Source organism: Erpetoichthys calabaricus, chromosome 2 (assembly GCF_900747795.2).
Source record: "Erpetoichthys calabaricus chromosome 2, fErpCal1.3, whole genome shotgun sequence".
Classification (NCBI taxonomy): domain Eukaryota; kingdom Metazoa; phylum Chordata; class Cladistia; order Polypteriformes; family Polypteridae; genus Erpetoichthys; species Erpetoichthys calabaricus.
The window spans coordinates 206332912-206347927 of NC_041395.2; the positions used below are offsets into that span (position 1 = coordinate 206332912).

Here is a 15016-nt window from a genome sequence, read left to right on the forward strand (position 1 = left end):
TTTACTACGTTAGAAATTACTTGTGCTGTAGCCTATTCTAAAATGCAAAATAGAAGAAAACATAAAAAAATAATGTTTCTTTTTGAAAATAAATTGAACTCGTGTACCTCTCAGAGGGGAATTGCAGTTCAGTCAAGTCACAGGTTTATTGTTTGGCTCGGTTAGGATCATATTCTTTAAAACTCATAACACATCATAATTATATGTACTTCAGTACATTGAGACTGTTTAGAAACGGCACACAACACATGCATGGCACACAGGTGGCATCAGCTACCTCCCAATAAGCCTGTCATCATGCAGCCACTGCTACATTGATTGCTGAAATTGGAAATGGAAAAAATATGAATATATATAATACTGAATATTACGCCTTGCCAGCAAACAGTATGTCAAATTAGCATCCCAGATATAAAACATCCTTCATTCTTCTGGGATTTTGGAGTATGCCTGTTTGAATTTGTACCCTTTCAGGCAAAAGAGCATTTCTGAGGTCAGGTACTGATATTGGATGAGACAACCTGGTAACATCACAAAGGTGTTCAACAGAGTTCAGGTCAGGGCTCTGTACAAACCAGTTGAGTTCCTCCACAACAAACTTTTCACACCATGCCTTGGCTTGGTACATAAGGGCACAGACGTTCTGGAACAGAAAAGGGCCTTCCCCAAACTGTTACCACAAAGTTGGAAGCACAAAATTGTCTAAAAGTGTTTTTGTTTACTGTAGCATTAACACTATCCTTCATTGGAACCAAGGATCTATGCAGAAGCATTGAAAATCAACCTCAGACTATTGTCCTTCCTCCACCAAACTGTACAATAGGTACTGTGCCGTCTGAAAGGTCGTGTTCTCCCGGCATCTACCAAACCCTGCTTCTTCCATCCGGTTGCCAGGTAGTAAAATGTGGTTCATCATTTCAGAGAACATGCTTCCACTGCTCCAGAGTCCAATGGCGGTGTGCTTTACAGCACTCCAGCTAATGCCTGGTATTGTCCATAGTGAATGTAGCCTTGTGTGCAGCTGCTCAGCCATGGAAACCCATTTCACGAAGATCCCAATGCACAGTTCTTGTGCTGATGCTGTTTCCAGAGGCAGTTTGGAACTCTTTTGTGACTGATGCAGCAGAGGATAGGCAGTGTTAACATGCTATGCACTTCAGCACTTGGTGGCCCTACTCTGAGTTTATGTGGTATACCACTTCATAGCTAAGCTGTTGTTACTTCTAGATGTTTCCACTTCACAATAATAGCACTTACAGTTGATTGGTGTACATCTAGCAGAGCAGATGTTTCATGTACTGACTTGTGGAAAAGGTGGTATCCTATGAAGGTGCCATGTTTAAAGTCAATAAACCCTTCAGTACGACCCATTCTACTGCCAATGTTTGTTAATGGAGTTTGAGTGCCTATATGCTTGATTTTATGAACCTGTTAACAATGGGTGCAGCTGAAATACCTGAGCTTACTTATTTGGAAGGGTGTACACATTCTTTTGTCCATTATGGTGCCTATATTTTTTCAATTTTGTCTTTTGTCAGGGAAACTGACTTTTTTTTGGGAAATTGGAAATCATCTTTCTATAATATTATAAATAATATGCTTCATAATAGTTATATACTTTACTGCAGGCCCTTGAATAATCTATGTTTTTAAGCACTCAGACTTAAGGTTGTATTTTCTGTTTTAGTCCCATTCCTTTAGGAAGCACGGTCATCATAGAATGTCAACTTGAGAAAAAGGAAGAAAGAAAGTCATATGTAAACACTCGAGTAATAAGCCATGATTGTACTAAATTGCACACTGAGTCCACAGGTAAGGTGAAATTTGGAGTGGGATACTCTTCTTGTGTTCATTATCTGAATAATACAGTATAACATCTTTAAAAGACTGCAATATGAATGTCACATTGTTCCTCAGAGCTGGCTGCAGTAAATAAAGGAAAAAGTGTATTGGTGACAATAACAATCATGCCATCTAAAACACAAATAATTTTGCCAGTGATCCAGTGTATTCAGAAAGTATTCAGGCTCCTCACATTTTCACATTTTGTTATGCTAAAATCATTTAAATTCATTTTTCCCACATCAAATAATACTCAATACCTCAGAATGACAAGGCAGATATTTGCAAATGTGTAAAAAATGTAAACCCGAAGGGCTTTTGTAAGACAGATGACAAAGAGTTCAATGGTCACTCTGGCTAAGCCCTAGAGAACCTATGGGGAGATGGCTAAAAACATCCAAGAGGACAACCACCACTACAACACTCCTACTATTCTGGGATTAATGACAGAGTAACAAGATGACACATGGAAGCCCTCTTGGAATTTTCAAAAAGGCGCCTAAAGAATTCTTATATTATGAGAAACAAGATTTTCTGATCTGATGAAACCAAGATTGAATTATATGGCCTCATTTGTAAGTGTCAAGCCTAGAGAAAAGTAGGCACCACCTCTCATCTGCGCAATACCATTGCTGGGGTGAAGCATGGTGGTGGTAGCATCATTTTATAGGGCTATTTTCAGCAGCAGGGACTAGGACAGTAGTTAGGTTTGAAGGAAAGCTGTAGTAGCAAAGAACAGAGATATCCTTAGTGAAAACCTGCAGCAGAGTGCTTTGGACCTCAGACTGGGCCCAAGGTTCACCTTCCAACAGGATAATGATCCCTAAGCAGAAAGCAAAGACAACACAGGAGTGGCAAGTGGCTTAGCCAAAGCCCTTACTTGAACCTAACTGATCATCTCTGGAGAGACCTAAACACAGCTGACTACTGAGAGTCTCCACCCATCCTGACAGATCTTGAGAATATTTGCAGAGAAGAATGGCAGAAAATGCCCAAATCACAACTGAGGAACGGGTCTGAATATTTGTGCCAGTGTGATAGTGCAGTTTTTTATGTTTAAGAAATTTCTAAAATCTTGTTTTTGCATTTTCATTCTGGGGTATTGAGTGTTCTTTGAGGAGGGAAAAAATGCAGAATAAGGCTGCGACATAACAAAATCTGTAAAAAAGTGAAGGGGTCTGAATTTTTTCTGAAGCCTTGTACAGAATAGTACCAGTTTAGCAGCCAACATGTAAAATGCTACAGTATCATACAGTGATATCCAGAGTGTTTATGCAAATATATGTAAAGATATTTAAAAAGTTCAGCTAGCCATCTAGAGTAAAGTGTATGTTTTTGGCATGTTCCAAGTGTGTTCTCTGTAGACTCTGGTTTTCTACCCACTTTTTAAAGAGGTTTTAGGTCTTGTGGTATACGTAAACACACATTGCAACAGAATTTATCTTTTAAGTTAACACCTTTAGTAATCTGACCAACTTCAGCAGCTGTGGTTGCACTGGAGATCATTCACTCAGCACCAGCAGAACAGTTCAGTTTTGAGTAGGTGTGCTGTCTGTGTGGAGCTTGCTTCAGGGACCCCACTTTACTCCCATAGCTTAAAAGCCTACAGCCATGTTGATTGACATTTTCAAACAGAATGGGTACACCTAAATGTGTGTACGAGTGAGAAGGAGAAAGGAATTGCAGCCGAGTTTGTTTTACAGTGGATTGACATCCAGTGCACTTCTGGCCTCTGACTGCCTTCCTATGTTGTCTTGATCTCATTACCCCGAAATTCATAATAGGGAATAAAACATGTAAAATGATTAAAACTTTTTTATTTGTCATTCTGTTAAGTATAAGATGTATATGAAATTATTTTTCTGCTTTATTTTGCAGCTCTGTTTGTGTCTGTTAACCAGAAAAATCCATACCAGGGCTAAAATGCTCTTAGATTATTTCTGTTCTGCACAATCATTAACTAACCCATCAATATCAACATTAAAAAGTGAAATAAAAAAAAATCTTTGAAAGTCAAAGGTTTATAGAATATTTATGTACAAATGATATAATATAAATCGAAGTAAGTTATGTCCAAACTTTACAACATACTTCTCTGTAAACATCTGTAGTATTGTGTGATTTTCTCTGTAACATGCTGCAAAAGTTATATTGGATGCACTACAATAAATATAGTAAAGTTAAACCATATATGTACCAAGAATGAAGGATTTGCCAAACTTCAGCAGGATTAAGAGTCTTAACACCGAGCACTGAAAGGCATCAGCAAAGTGACTGTAGTGATTAGACCTGTTAGAGGACATCTCTGGAAGAGAGTACACATGCATTTATTGTTTTGTTTTGTTTTGTTTCTCTTTAAAATCAGTCTGATTTATGACAACATTTCATTTTCTAATATGGTAATGTCTGATTAAAAGAATGTTTTACATAGACATACCTCACTTGTACTTATCTAGACATTTTTTCCTCAGTTTTACTGCAGACAACATTTAAAGCAGTCTGCAGTTTGTCTTAAACAGGCATGATGCACAAACTAAAAGCTGTATACATTAAACAGTTACTGTACTTAACAAATCGGAGAAGCGCCATTAGTAAGTGAGTTAAGACTATCATGGTCACATCAGTATAAATAAATGTGTACCCCAGCCTGAATTTTCAAAATTGAATAGAAAGTTTTTAAATCTTTACATTTAGTTATGTGTTTCTACCTACGTCACTATGTGCTATTTTGGTATTTCTTGGCTTGCCATCTAGCTTTGCTCTTTTATATTTATTTACATTTGTGGTTGGATAGCTTGTTGTCCTTGACAAAAGACAGATTTTACAAATAGAGGCTTTTTTTGCTGAGGTTTGGCCTGCACTCCCTGTTGTCATGCATAGTGAGGCACACACATTTTTGTGACCAGATTTATACTTCATGTAGTAATATCTGCAAGTGCATAGTTTTCGTAGTTAATGTGATGTTATGTGAATGAGGCATATGAGCACTCCAGACCTGTTAAATTATCACACATAATAATAAAAGTGCAACACTCAGACGTGTGTAATGTGTAAGGACTCTAATAAAGATTGCTAAGGAATTAAGCATTCTGGCTGATGGAAGCATAGAGAATTATAAGCTTCAAAAAGGATAGATGACTATTTATAACATTGTTGCAAAATGGTAAAGTATGTTGTTTGAGGTGTGCCTATTCACTGATTATTGTCTAGTCATGAACAGTGTTTCTTATGCAATGACATTTCATTGCCTCCATAATGCAAACAGTTCCTCCATGTGAAATTAACATTTCTTCACTTTTTCTGTATATTGTCATTTGGCAGACAAAGGTTGTCCTCTGTGAAGTGCAGACTATCTGTAAACTCACTCATGAAGTTAGCTTAAGGAGTGAAACCTAAGTTGCAAAAAATAATATAAAAAAGAGAAATTGAAAAAGTATTATCACAGGATAAATTTTGTTTTTTGGATGGTTGACTGACAAATTAGCTTTGTGAACACCTTAATAATCTTCTGGACAGTTTTACATTCTTCAAATGGAAACTTGCACCATACTTTTCAACCCATATTTGCGTGAATGCATTTTTCCAATAGGAAATATCCATCCATCCATTTTCCAACCCGCTGAATCCGAACACAGGGTCACGGGGGTCTGCTGGAGCCAATCCCAGCCAACACAGGGCACAAGGCAGGAACCAATCCCGGGCAGGGTGCCAACCCACCACAGGACACACACAAGCACACCCACACACTAGGGCCAATTTAGAATCGCCAATCCACCTAACCTGCATGTCTTTGGACTGTGGGAGGAAACCGGAGCGCCTGGAGGAAACCCACGCAGACACGGGGAGAACATGCAAACTCCACGCAGGAAGCGAATCCAGGTCCCCAGGTCTCCCAACTGCGAGGCAGCAGCGCTACCCACTGCGCCACCGTGCCGCCTAGGAAATATTCAACTCCTAAATATTGTTTCAGGTAACAAGGCAAAATTGACTCTCAATTAAATCAGTCTATTTCCTTCCAATTTAGTATACTTCCGTGTACTTAAAATGCTTTGTTCCATTCATAAAAGAACAAATCCTCTGAATGAAACTTGATTCAGATGAATTGAGGGTTGTGGAGGCAAGAAATAATTGAAAGCTAGAACTTGTCCTGATGTTGTATTAGTTTACATTGCAAATAAAATATTTTAACAAGTACAAACTTTCTGTTATTTATATTACTGTACATGCTGACTACTTTTTTCTGGAGAGCCTGTGTATTCTGGGCCATCATTATCATATTCATTATTTTCTCTCTGTCCACATTCTAATTATCCACATATTGATTACCATTTGTATTCTTTGTACATTTATGTTATAAAATTGTTTTTTTAGAAATGTGATTAAAATAAACATATCTTTAAGTCTCTTCTATGCTTGTAAAATTTTAATGAATACATTTTGGTTTGAGGTTTAGCCCATAGTTTCTTGTAATTGGCAGTGCACACTGATGTTCTGGGGTTTAATTTCAGTGAATTACAGCATATTAGGGGAGATGCTACTATCAAGGTATCTTAAAATCGAGTAATGTTACAGATAGGCAGTTTGTGTATTTAAAAAAAAAAGCAGTATTTATATATTTTTAATCATTTGCTACCTGTTCATTTTCAAAAGGGATGTGAATCAGACAGTAAGAAATAAGAGAACTGGTAGGAAGAAATGGAGAGACAGTTCCGGAACATGTGGGGAAATGTACCAGGAACAGTGGGAGTGCAAAGCAAACAAAGGACTAGAGGAGTGACCCCTAACAGATCGCATGAGAGGGGTGATACTGACTTAATGGACAATTTGCAATTAGGTGGGCTGGGAAGATATTTCTGATGAAGAGATAATATTTTTTAAAACAGTATTTCAGGATATAGTAACATTGGATGGGAGATTACGCTGCCAATTTAAGAATGTAGGGATTTGTTTATAGCAGATTTTACATAGTGCAGAATATATAGTGAAAAATTGTTTTGTTCCTTTTTTCTCTAATAAGACAAAGCAATTAGAGGTGAAGGGGAAGATAATAAAACTCCATACCTTCTGAGAACTGACATCAATGAATAAAGACATGAAAGAGGGAAATGAAGAACCTGAATTTCAGAGACTGAAGGAGTGGATACCACAAGTTATCAAATATAGAGATAGAGGGAAATTAAGCCCAAAGGTGCCTAAGTCAGAAGAGATACAGAGTGTTCACCAGTTTTGCTACGAGTGCCGTTTTAGGGCTTGGACCAGCACTTGATGCCAGGTTTGTAAAGCATAGGGAATGAGAGTCCCAGATTGAAATGGAATTGCTTAGATTTCAATGTGTTGAAGGAAATTGAGGATGAATGATAGCTGGGCCACCAGATTCAATTCAACAGAGGGCCAGAATGGAGGATTTGAGGAAGTATAGTCCAGTTCCATTATAGATGGTATTACCATCTGGTATAATTTCTACTGTTTCTGTCACAGATGCTGGTGTACATTATTCACAAAAAAAAAACAACACTCATTGTCCTATTGGACAGCTACCTGCAAGTTCATTCTCTTCAACCTGGTCTCCCAAGAGGGTTTCCTGTAGAGACCCTTACATGTGGTCTTGCCCCTTCTTGATTATTTTCCCTCATTTCATCCTGTAACCATTCTTTGCTAATCTCTCCATTAACAGCATCAGCATTGGACTTCTTCTGGTCTTATCTTTCTCTTTGATCCTGTGTTGCCTTACGTCTACATGGGAGTTGACCATAGTGGTGTTGAGAAAAGAAGAAAAGATGCCCATTTGTTCCATATATGCTCTATTCTTTCTAATGGCATTATTTAATCATGTACTGTACCAGTGATGAAGCAGTCAGTCATTAACCAATCCGCTATATCCTAACACAGGGTCACAGGGGTCTGCCAACACAGGATGCAAGGCAGGAACAGACCCCCGGGCAGGGCACCGTGATGAAGCATTTGCTTTCATAAATCCACAGGTTTCAGCCTAGATCTCCAACTGTCTCTCTGCAATCTCATAACAGATGAAAGAAGATAACCTTACATTTAAGACCCTCCATGTCCATGTACTTGCCTTCTGCTTCTCCATCTACAGGTCTTTCTTTAAGCATTGTCCTCAATAATGTAACCTTCTTGCCATGAAATTAGGTGAGAAATGTGATGTGACCAGGGAAGATTCAAAAGATTTCTTCAATAATCAAGCACTGTTATGTCAGTAAGGCATTTATGTGATTTCACTCAACATCTATGCCAATCAACTTAACAGTTCAAGGCCTTGTTCTGTCATGTCTGGACAACTTAATTTTTTTTTCCTGGCAGGTCTCCCAACAACTGCTATCCAGCTTTTCCAATTCCTCCAACTGGGGTGTTCTCAGTCTGTTCAGCAAATCTCAAACAAAGCAGGGTGTTATTTCAAAATTTGTGTCTTAACCTAAAGGATCATGTTTCCTTCTGCTCTCCCCTTGTGCATGTCTAGCTGTGCTGACCCAATTAATGATCAACACATTGTCAATTTTTAAAAACTTCTTGGCTCTATTTTAAACTTTCCAATCACTTCAATATATTGGATATTTAATAATTGTATATCTTACCTTAGACAAATATTAAAATGCAGGAAACAATGAAATGTCAACACACAGCTCATGTTGGAAGGAATGAATCTTTCAGCTCACTGATGAGTGATCAGATTATTTATTGTCTTCATGGCCAATAAGTAAAAGATGGTTCTGTGCCGTGCCTTTTTGGGTATGAAGGTAAAAGGATAAGTAAAATCTAGCAGACTGATGCTGGAACGATGTAGTTTTTGTTCAACTTGCTTTTTAAAGTTCTAGATTTTTTGTGCATTGTAGATTGTCAATTTCCATTTTGGAAGAAAAGCAGGAATCGTTAAAAATTCAATAAGAAAAAAATAGGAATTGTTTTAAGTCCACGTGTCAAAAATGGTGGACTTCCACTTTTACATTCCCAGTTAACTGTGTCCATGTAAACCAGTCTTGACTGTGTATACAGTCATTAATGACACTGGCATGTATGTAGCAGCAGATCCAACTCCTCGGGTAAAGTACCTGAAGCCGACCAGAATTCCAGTGAAACGCGTTATTTGTTTAATTGACGAACACATCCAAGGATTTGAATGCTGTTAACTTTGTTGAAGGGATGTATGTGCTGTATACAGTTTGTGAGTGCGTGGTATATAAAATAGAATGTAACAATTTTTAGTTACTCGCAAAGAAAAAAAAATATTCAGTAGTCTTTCTCTATGTCCGTCGGTAGGTGTCAGCATAGAACAACAGCGTGGCTGGTAAGAGGCAAAAGATTACAAAACAAATTCGTCGTTTATGGGCTTCTGGAAATTTAGCCCCCGATTTTCGAGAGCCGAGCCCTTCTTTCTGCGTTCTGACAATGTTAGCGGACTTCCTAAAACGGCCCCTCAGCACCACCGCTTCTCTAACCAACACATGTTGGAGTAACGTTGTCAGAGAGAAGCCCCTAAAAAGTGCTGAAGCTAGCAGCGCCCCCTGACAGCCTATTGCCTTTTTTGGAACAAGTAAATCAAATTAAAGAATGGCAAAATAGCTTATAAAAACTTCACAATATATTAAAAGTATGAGGGGTCCTGCAAAAATTTTAATAAGTTCTTTTAAGGATTTAACTGGAAAGTTTAACACGATCTTGGTGCCACAAATGATTGGGCAAGTTTTTTTTTAATACATTTATGGATAAAATATAACATTATTACATCAAAAATTAATATTTATCCTTACCAATACGACCAACTTTAAAACCTCTGAACTTAAATTTAACTTTCTATGATTCAACTTAAATTTGGCATGCATTATATTGTTTAAAAATATCTGACTGTATGTCCAAACCCAATTATATAGCGGAGAATCACAGAAGAGATGGAGTCTGCCCCACTAATGTAGGAACAATCTTTGGACAAGACACCAGTCTATTGCAGGGCGAACACACACACACGATAAGTGTATAGATCAAGCAAAAATGCAAAAGAATATTCACAAGTGATTTACAGTTTTGATCTCTTTTTTTTTAGACAAAATGTGCAAATATTATCATACGTTCCAGATTTTAGTCTTGCAAATTGTTTACAGGGATGTATCCGCCTTAATAAAATGAAACGTGTCTGTGTATCTGTCTGTCCGTCCAGTTATTATGTCTGTCGTTTCAACAGATGTTGCATCACAAACATTTGAAGTAATACATTTTATTATTACAAATATTTATGAGGTGCCATCTGTTACAATGACAGATGCAATGTATAGTATTACTACAGTCGTGGCCAAAGGTTTTGAGAATGACACAAATATTAATTTTCACAAAGTTTGCCGCTGCAGTGTTTTTAGATCTTTTTGTCAGATGTCTCTATGGTATACTGAAGTACAATTACAAGCATTTTTTAAATTTCAAAGGCTTTTATTGACAATTACATTAAGTTTATGCAAAGAGTCAATATTTGCATTTTTGGCCATTCTTTTTTAAGACCTCTGCAATTCACCCTGGCATGCTGTCAGTCAACTTCTGGGCCAAATCTTGACTGATGGAAGCCCATTCTTGCATAATCAATGCCTGGAGTTTGTCAGAATTTGTGGATTTTTGTTTGTCCACCTGCCTCTTGAGGATTGACCACAAGTTCTCAATGGGATTAAGGTCTGGGGAGTTTCCTGGCCATGGACCCAAAATTTCGATGTTTTGTTCCCCGAGCCACTTAGTTATCACTTTTGCCTTATGGCACGGTGCTCCATCATGCTGGAAAAGCATTGTTCATCACCAAACTGTTCTTGGATGTTTGGGAGAAGTTGCTCTCGGAGCATGATTTGGTCCTGGAGGGCTGCAGTAGCTGCAGGTTTTCATTCTAACTTTCTTCTTCATTAGTGACATGTTTTTTTTTTCTGCTAATTAACTTCTTTTGCCTTAGTTTTAGTTGACGGGACTCAGGCCCCTTAGTCATCTGTTTTTCCTTAATTAGCAGCCAAACAATAATGAGACACAAAACGAGGTGCTACATAACCAGCTCCCCTGTGTCCATCACACAATATCTGAAAATAAAGAAAGGTGAAGGTCTCAGTAAGGTTGATCTCTCAGGTCACCATCTTGACGGTGTTCTTAGAAAAAACAGAAAAATCAACAGTTTTGGAAATGCCTCCTGTGGCAGAATGAGAGCAGCAACAAGCCAAGGAATTAAATAATGAGTTTAATTAACACCAAGAATCGGATTCTCATTAAGAAAGTGATTGGAGTTTGAAATCCCAGCTTAGCTGGTCATCTGTTGGCTCGTTTCACATCTCATTTCTGTTTGGCTGTCATTTAATGAAGAAAGGAATACATTCAGAGGACTGAATCCTTAAAAACAGGGCTATTAAAATGAAGGGAAAAGGAGTTAATTAGCAGTGAAAACTGGTCACTGATTAGGAAAAGGGTCAGAAAGAAAACCTGCAGCCACTGCGGCCCTCCAGGCCCGGAGTTCGACACCCCTGCTCTAGAATAATTATTGAGAGTAAATCTTCTTAAAGTACAATATAAGGCTTCATTTGTAACATGTTTTTTTATAAAAAATATTTCAAATCAAGAAAAGAACAAACCTTAATAAACAGCGTGCATTATAGCCACAGACTTGGGGTACTTTAAAGATCTCCAAGCTAATTAAAGTGCAAGTGGGGGTATTGAATTGGTTATAAGATTGCATTCCATTAAATTCAGACTTTTATATCCTTAGCTCAAAGACTAACACGTTTCTCTCAGTAGCCAAATAGTAACACACTGTCCAGATGCCTTTGTCCATCCAGTTTCCGATAACAACAATGGATTTATTACTCCAAACTGGGGGCGTTGTGTAGAGTAAAGTTATTTTTCTATATGAAATCCTTGCTGATGAAAGGATGGACGTTTACTAATTAGTATCTATTTGTGCCAAAATCGCAGTTTTAAAGAAAACAGGTGAAACCAAAAATTTCATAAAATTAAAATGGAAGGATTGTGACTTTTCATTTCAGAGTACTACCGAATGAAAAAAGGCAAAATGCGTCGAAAGCAGCCATGCTGAAGTTAACAGCTTTTTGCAGCTACTTACATATCTACGTGGACACTAGACAGACACGGAATATACACAGTACAGTATGCTAAGCACATACATCTCTACCAGGCAATATGGCTTGTAAACGTTTTCATTTTTCCATAGGTTTATAAATTTCGCTTCTGCCTTACGGGTCCAGTGAATCGGGTTTGATTCCGGCGCTCGATCGTTAGTCACCATGGAGTCTGCACCTTCTCCTCTATCTACTTGGCTATTTCTTTGAGTACTGGTTTTGTTCCCACGTTCCAAAGACGTGTATGCTGGTCAACGACGAACTCGCCCCATGTGTAGGGGTGGGCTTACGTGTGATTCCTGCCTTGTTCCCGATACTGCCGAGGTATGCGAGATACGCTCCTGCAAGCTGTGATGCTGAATTGAAGTTAGCGTTTTGCAAAGGTAATTTATTGTAGACGTTGGCCCACTCTGTACACACTCGCACAAATTTAATGAATGACACTACAGAATAAATTTGGTTAGTTACATAAGTACAGACGCACAGAGACTCAACAAACAACTCGGTGACAGTGAAGAGCTAGACTTGATCACAAGCGGCAGCGCTGTAGTGCGAGAGACACAGACTGAGCATGCGTGTGTTCGTTCGCTTCACGTAAGCCTGGAACTGTGCGCTGGGACTTCTGTGCAACACGAGGCGGTCTGTGCGTGTTACGTAAGAATGAGTTCTAGTGCCAGTGCAGGAGTTACTACTGTCACGCGTCTATATTGTAGAGAATTTCTTATTTGCTTGTTGGTCCAACACGCAACATGTAGACACTAATCTGGCTCCGTTATAAAAAAAAAAAAAAAATGTATGAAAATAGAATATGCGTAAGAAAGGAGCATACATTTCTGATAAGATGTGACAAAATCGAGATACTAAACATCGTTGAGAATTTGTTGACATTTAGATGTTCGTGGATGTCCGGTATAAAAGAAGCAACACGCGCTACAAATGTAATGTCCAAGGCATATCATTTTACAGTACTGGATCATTTAGAATCATCGTAATTGAACCTTATTCTGACCTCTGAAAGGTCACATCAAAAGTTAACTACAATGGCACGTGCCAGAATACGCTTGGCATTTTAAAGTGACTGTGGAAGCACTGTGCCAGTGGAAGAAAATAACATGTAATAATTGTATTTGACAACAGATTCACAGCCTTAGTGTGGCGGCAGCAGCCGGACATGGAGATACAGACAGACTGACAAAGGCCATTTAATCAAATCAGGAAATCAATGTAATCCAAGCAGCTAAAATGGAAAAAGATGACGGCAAGAAACTATGTTGATGATTGCAAAGGGTTAAGACAAAATTAGTCATGGTCACCAGAAAATTTATAAAGTCATAGCTAAAGATAAGTTCGGTGAGAAAATCAAAAACGTCAGAACATCAGTGATGCCCCTGTGATAAATAATCTTACAATGCAAGAGCCAAGCTTAAACGGGCTTCAGCCTGTTGTATTAGCAGTAGTGGGCTACGTGTACAGTTCAGTGTAACTCATGTATGACCAACATGTAACCTCTCTCTCTGGCACTATGATAGATGCAAATAAAATAAATTAAAAATAAAAACTCATTTTAATTAATAGAAAAGAGAAATTGTCTCACCCGATGCATCTACAGGTATGTTCTTATTACCTGCGACCTTGTAATCACATCCCAATAACTACTGTGACCAGGGAAAGGCAAGAAGAAGATTTGAAAAGAGCGAACTCAATGCACAACAGTAACAAACAGGATAAAAGTAAACTTGTATTTGAAAGTGTGCATCACATTTGCCATTCATGCATTCCTCTTTAGCCATCAGTCAACTATTTTATGTTGCCAAATTAATTTTAAAAAATGTAAAAAAATATTTTACATTGAATATTAATCTAGAGAGTTTTGCTGTACTTTGAAGACAAGTTAGTTACAGTGCCTGTGAAAAGTTTTCACCTTTCGGAACTTTGGAAATTAATTCTAAGTATAAAACACAAAATATGTGATCACATTAAGTATTCTCCTCCTTTATTATGACACACCTAAATCATCACTGGTGGCCCCAGTTGGTTTCAGAAGTCATATCATTAGTTCAATGGAGATCAACTGTTTGTAATCAGGGGGTTTCTATTGATTGTAAATGCACCTTACCTAGAAGGTCCAACTGGTGGCGAGACAGTAGGATGACATAACAAACAAGCAACAAAAACACATTCTTCTGTGAAAAGGTGATTGAAAAGCACAACACAAAAAGGGTTGGAAACAAGAAAAACATTCAAGTCACTGAAAACCCCTTGAAGTCCAGTTAAATCAGTCAATAAGAAATGGGAAAAGCAGGGTATAGCTATAAATCTGCCCAGAGTATGCCATCCACAAAAACAGACTGATCGTGCAAGAGGAAGATGAGTGAGGGAGGCCATTAAGAGATCTACATTAACTCTGAAGGAGTTACAAGCTACAGTGGTTAGCTTGGAGAGACTGAGCATACAACTGTTGCCAGGGTGCTTCACCTGTCATAGGTTTATGGGAAAGTTGTGAGTTCAAATCCTGCTACTGACACTGTGTGACCTCGAGCAAGTCACTTCACCTGCCTGTGACCTAGCTGGAAACACAATAGAAATGCAACCAGTTGTAAGTCGTTTTGGATAAAGGAGTCAACCAAATAAGTTACAAAGGACACTGGGAAAAATGTCAATGTCCATATGTACAAAGCTATACAGAGAGACCCGTGCCCACAGACTCAAGACTGCCATGTTAGTGTAAGGTACATCTGCTAAATACTGATGTGAAGGGGGCAGTACTTATGAGATTAATTATATTTTGTTTCATATTTGTATTTAGATTAGATTAGATTAACTGCATGGGAAAATTCAAAATAAGACTAGAAATTTGTTTCAACATTAAAAAACCTTTTTCTTTTGACAGGTGTCAAAAAGCTAAATTACATTAATTGTGATTCAATGTGGGCGGCACGGTGGCGCAGTGGGTAGCGCTGCTGCCTCGCAGTTGGGAGATCTGGGGACCTGGGTTCGCTTCCCGGGTCCTCCCTGCGTGGAGTTTGCATGTTCTCCCCGTGTCTGCGTGGGTTTCCTCCGGGCGCTCC

General features: G+C 38.3%; 1 protein-coding gene across 1 annotated transcript in view; it reads left to right on the forward strand.

Moving 5' to 3' along the window:
* The window catches only part of them4 (thioesterase superfamily member 4), a 46992-nt gene extending 40745 nt beyond the window's left edge, over positions 1 to 6247 (forward strand). The window contains exons 5-6 of the mRNA XM_051922262.1: positions 1688 to 1812; positions 3721 to 6247. Coding sequence (XP_051778222.1) covers positions 1688 to 1812; positions 3721 to 3764 — 169 coding nt within the window. The 3' untranslated portion in view covers positions 3765 to 6247. The remainder of the gene's footprint in view (positions 1 to 1687; positions 1813 to 3720) is intronic.
* Positions 6248 to 15016: the final 8769 nt, after the last annotated feature.